Source organism: Aplysia californica, unplaced genomic scaffold (genome assembly GCF_000002075.1).
Source record: "Aplysia californica isolate F4 #8 unplaced genomic scaffold, AplCal3.0 scaffold01092, whole genome shotgun sequence".
Lineage (NCBI taxonomy): Eukaryota > Metazoa > Mollusca > Gastropoda > Aplysiida > Aplysiidae > Aplysia > Aplysia californica.
Window position 1 is genome coordinate 75,587 of NW_004798362.1, and position 5,955 is coordinate 81,541.

General features: G+C 41.8%; 1 protein-coding gene across 1 annotated transcript in view; it reads right to left on the reverse strand.

Annotated features, from left to right (window-relative positions):
- Positions 1-5,955, reverse strand: part of LOC101862763 (carboxypeptidase M) — a gene marked incomplete in the record, with an annotated part of 98,763 nt that overhangs the window by 9,506 nt on the left and 83,302 nt on the right. Inside the window, 4 exon segments of the mRNA XM_035973270.1 lie at positions 1,470-1,622; positions 2,437-2,598; positions 3,586-3,770; positions 4,903-5,075. Coding sequence (XP_035829163.1) covers positions 1,470-1,622; positions 2,437-2,598; positions 3,586-3,770; positions 4,903-5,075 — 673 coding nt within the window.

A 5,955-nucleotide genomic window follows, 5' to 3' on the forward strand; every position in this document is an offset into this window, starting at 1 on the left:
GAGAGAGAGAGAGAGAGAGAGAGAGAATAATAAGGTAATATAAGTGCCAAAGATTAAAGGTGTTACAAGAGAATAACAATCACAAAATAGAAGGAGGGGAGATAAAGGAGAGAGAGCGAGAGGAAGGGGAGAGAGAAAAAAGGAGAGAGAGAGAGAGAGGCAGGGGAGGAAGAAAAGAAGAGAGAGAGAGAGAGAGAGGCACGGGAGAGAGAAGAGGAAAGATAGACACATGTATGTATCACATCCACTCCTCCATGCCAACAGGCGTTGAGGCAAACTCATTAGCCAGCTTGCAGATACATTACACAGGCCTGTACCTGTTCAGACTAAAAGGCTAAAACCAGTTCAACCGTTCGACCTACTCACTCACTCATCAAAGAACTGTTTGTGAGTAGCCTGCTGGTTGAAAGAGAACCAGAATTCCAGTCTCCCCTCCCACACACAGAGACAGACACACACAAAAAAACACACATACAGACACACCCAAAAAAAAAACACACATAAAAAACCACACACACAAGAAACATATAAATATAAATTAATTTAAGGAATTTCAGCGAGGCAACTGTTTTCTAATGAACGTCTGCTGGACAAAGAAGAGCTTAGGACAGAACCTCAGACATCACTGCCTTATTATAGAAAAGTGAGTATAACTAATAACCCCCCCCCCTCCTTAAAAAACCCCAACTAATTAAAAACAATAGCAAACAATAAACAAACAACACCCGAAAAAAAAAGAAAGAAAATCCAACAAAACTAACAAAATCCGAACAAACAACCACCCCACCCCAACAAAACAACAAAAACAAAGATAACATAAAATCTAAAGAACACAACAACAACAAAATAAAACCACACTTCTCCCCATTGTGTGTATTTCACATCCAGGACAACAGAGACAGCCAAAAGGATAGGATAAACTACGCTGACTGTAAACAAGTCTATGAACAAGAGCATTCTCTTTCATAGAAGCCTAATTAAAAGTGAAAGTTAGCATGTTTTATTTAAAAGAATCATACCCCCCCCCCCTTCCATCCTAGCATTTTTTACATTATATCCCACCAGATCTACATAAAAACCCAAAGAAACTTGTTAAGCACAAAGATCATGGAATGAACAAACATTCACTCTCCAATTAGCAAACCCAACCTCCTCCATTCCCCCCATCCCCCTCTGCAATATCTCCTCTCAATCTCCCTTCAAAAAAAGAAAGCCCCCACCTACCCCACCTCTCTCTGTGGATAGAACGAAATGTCTCATCCCTCACCCCAAAGAATAATGAAAATACTCCCTTTTGAACTTGAAAACAGAATCACAAACTACAACATATTATGTGACAAAAATGTTGTTAATATTACGCCTCAGTCAAATCAGTCATGGTCATTGAATCCGAAAAAGATCCAAACCAACCCTAATTGTGTAGAAGAGGACGTAAAACGTGTGACAATCAATCAACGAATCATTCTTACCCATGTGGACCTGCAGCAAGAAGTTGATGAGAGCGTCCTTGTTGTCTGCCCAGAGACGTTCCAGCTGGGCTGGGGGCGGGAACTTGCAGCAGGACATCTCCACCAGAACCTCGTAGCCACTGGCGTGTCGGTACATGTAATCCTGCATGCCGCCTGGAAATAAGGGAGGGGTGGGGGTAGGGTTATTGCTTGTTTCAGCAAGAAGAGTTTTACGGCACTTGTAGCATAATTAGGTCATATAAGTTTCGAAATTTGGAGGTGCTACAAGAGGGAAACAGGTAGTCCTGCACGCCGCCAGGTAAAAAAGGGAAGTGGTGGTAGTGGTTTTATTGTTTTTTCTTCTAAGAAAAGTCTGACGGTACTTGCAGCACAAATAGGTCATAGATTTATAAGTGCTAAGATTTGAGGTGTTACAAGAGAGTAACAGACACAAAAAGAAGGCTGCGGGATGTTTGATGGGAAAGAAAAAGCAAATTGGGGGAAGGATTTATATTATTAATGTACATTATCTTAACTCCCCCACCCCCCTAAAAAAACCCAACAAACAAACACCCAAACAAACAAACAACCTCACCCAACCTCCCCCCCCCAAAAAAAAAAACACAACCCCCTCTACACGCACAATCGAGTAACATGAATAGATACCTCTCGTTTTGAAGCTTCAATGAAGTTTTATTTCCTCAAAATCACACAGCTCTAAATGGAGACTCCAGATAAATTGCACATTAGGTCAGGCAATTCGAAGTGTGAAGAAAAGAGATTTTTTAGGAAGAGAAAGAGGGGGGGGGGGGATATTTTACTTTTACTAAATATCCTCCCCAAACAATTCAGGCCGAGGAGGGCATACGTTACTTTTACCAAATGTCCTCTCATTAGTTATAATCTAAGTCGAGGAAATGCTAAATAATAATGTGGGGGATTCAAACCCAGGTCCTCCATATAGCGGCAGTCTATCCCACGTACTCACCGACCACAGGGTACCAGTTGGCGCCGTTGACGATCCCGTCGGGGAACTCATCCTGGCAGGAGGAGCCCAGGTGCATGGTCGGGTGTGTGCGGGAGTAGGTCAAGGCCAGGTGGATGAACACGTCGTCGTCAGGACTGCGGGAGTATTCCTGGGCGTAGATGTCTGGGGAAGGGGGGGGGGGGAATAATAATAATAATAATAATAATAATAATAATAAATAATATTATTATAATAATAACAATTAATTAATCATATGACAATAATAATTTATGATAACACTAATAGATAGATCTAATACATGTATAATAATAACAATGATAATAATAATATGACAGTAATGATAATATAATTATAATAATACAATAACAAATACAATAACATAATTTTTTTTTTCTTTTGGTGTTTTACAGCGTTCGCAATTGCATAAGGTCATATGAGTGCCGGGACACACCAAACATTTTCAGTTGGAAGGAAATCTTGCATTTTGCCCGGGTGGCGGCCGAAGCCTACTCTTATCAATTTTGAACCACCAAGGGGTCTTCAAAGTGCCCAACTTGCACATGGGACCTCTAAGATTTTTCGCCCTTGTCCGAGAACACTAGGTGTAGACCTTACCTCTCATAAAATCAGGGGTGTGGCTGAAAGACAGCAGTAAGGAGCCAAGGAGAAGCAGTAGAAAGGCTGCAGAAAGAGTCAGGAGCCCAGAGGAAAAGATGTGAGGGGGCGGGAGCAGAAAGTGGACACAAAAGCAGACGACAGAACATTGTTAGAGAGCAGGAAAGGATGTGAAAGGAGACAATTTTTAGAGAAGAAAATTTTCCCCGTCGCTATCTGGATTCGAACTCGAGACCTATTGAATGAGAGGCGAACACCTCAACCTCTAGGCCACAAGAACCTAATAATAGATTCTAAAGTGATCATAATGATTATAAAAATACAACTACTACTACTAAATAATATTATTATTATCATAGCATTATTATTAATATCACTTCAACTCCGCCATACGCCATTTTGAAAACTGATGTATGACGAAGTCGTACACCCCGAGCAGTCGATCTGCTCACCCTCCCCTCCCCATCCACACACACACACACGCACACATACACACAGCCATGCTGCCCCCACCCCCCTCCCCCAGCCACTGACCGGCCGGGGAGTAGTCAAACGGGTAGTTGGCCACCATGGCCCCGCCGTGCAGGTTGGCCGATAGCACGAAGGGCGTCTCGTGGATCCAGCGGCGCACCAGGCTTGTCTCCTTCTGCTCCGGCACGTCGTTGCCCACTATATAGTCCGGGAAGTTGCGGTTCAAGTCGTAGCCCATGGCATTGCTCCTGTGAGGACACAGGAGGTTTGGGTAAGTAAGTAAACAGTGTGCCAGGGTGTGCTTATCAAACAGTAGTCAGCGAAACCAAACTCTGACCCTAACATTATACGTTGTTCGCCCTCCAGGAATAAGTCCATGCTGTGACTATGTGAGTGCATGGGTTCAATGCCCTAATCAACACTATTTGGAATGAAAATGTACCAATGAAGAACAGCACTGGGAAAAGTGTCCTGTCGAACTTGAGTAACAAACATTCCGTGAAAGTAATAACCACTCCAAGAATACCGGCAGCATTAGACTGGACAAATATGTCGACTTTATGGCCATAATGTCTGAACATTTTACGTGCAAGACTGTGATATCTTGAGAATTATTTATCCCCCCCCCACCCATACACAGACACCAAAAAAATATATATAGAATGAATAAATCAATAAAAATAAATAAAGAATAATGACAAAGATAGTTCTTTAAAAAAATGATGATGGTGATGATAGTAATAGTAATAATAATAAAAATATGCTGTTGTTTGTTTGTTTAAGTAGGGGTTTTACAACCCTCGCAACTGCATAATAAATAAATAAATTAATAATAATAATAATAATATCTACATATTATATTTTATTTGTGATAGTTCGTCACTTTGGCCACTAAAAACTTCCAAATCACGTAACTTTCGAATTCGACAAAATTAATGATGGTTCAGAATCATTTAAAGGGTATACAGTTTTATTGAGGAGCCTGCAGTCACTGTAGTTTAGTTTTAAGTTTTTCATTAGTTTCGTTTAGATCTAATCTTGGGAAAGTTCGTCTTCTAAGACGACATTGTAAACAAGTGAGGTTTCCTTTCACTAGCCGTGAGCACTGTTCCACACCTTTGAAAATCTGGAGTGTACAACCACGAAAGCGGAATAGAAAATCAATCTATACAATCATCAATATATTTGACAACTTGGAAACACATGCGCCGCTTTTCTCTCAAGACTTATTGCTCCATTCCAGTAGAGTGTAATTTATATAGTAGGCCAATGACTTTTAGTTGATATTAATGCACCGGTAATTCCTTTCACCGAAAGGGGGCCCAGCTAGTATTTACAAATATTTTTAAAAATTAATTTTTAAAAAATCTCTCAACTGACCTGCCCATGACGCCAGTACACCCTCCCTTCCGGGAGCTGGCGAAGCCGTCCGGATTCATGCTGGGCATGAGGTGCACGCGCGTCGTGTCCAGGAACTCGGTCAGCGTGGCGTTGCGGCCGTAGGAGAGCAGGTAGTGCTCAGCCAGGTGGATAAGCATCTCTCGGCCCACCGCCTGGGACACAGCCAGTGGGAGGGTTCAAAGTTATGTTTTTTCGTAAGGGTTTTACGGCACTTGCAACACAATATCGATAAGGTCATATTATGTAAGTGCCGAATGTGTTACCAGAGAGTAAGATACACAAAGTGATCAGTAGGGTTTTTTTTTGGGAAGAGTTTTACGGCATTTGCAACCCATTATCAACATGATACGGTCATATAAGTGTCGAATAATTGATGTGTTACCAGAGAGTAACATACAACAAGTTACCGTAGGTTTTTTTTGTTTTGTTTTTTTGTAAGAGTCTTACGGCATTTGCAACACAGTAAGGTCATTTAAGTATAAGTGTCGAAGAATAGATTATGTGTTACAAGAGGGTAACATGATACACAAAAAAGAAGGAGGAGAGATAGGACCATCCATGTTTGATAGAAAAGAAGGAGCAAACGAAACCAGAGCATCCACCAACCACCCACCGGGTTTAAAGTTAAACGCCCCTATCAACATGAAACACTATTTTAGTACTTTTGGTTCTATTTATGAGGCGGGACCTCCAAATTTAATGCCCATCTCCGAAAGGGTCAGGTTAAATAGAACATTCGTGTAAAGTGCCCACCCCAAGGACAAAATGTCGGACCGAGCTGAGGTTCGAAGCCTCGACGAAACCGCAACCTCACGATTACGGCCGGTCCGGATGCCCAACCATTAGGCTACCGACGCCACTTCCACCTCTCTCTCTCTCTCACACACACACACACACACACACACACACACACACACACACACACGCACACATACACACAAAAGAATCCGGTTGACAATACAAGAAAGCTACGCGTACCGGTATAATATACTATTCTTTGCAACAATCCACCTCATAGAAGAATGGTTGGGT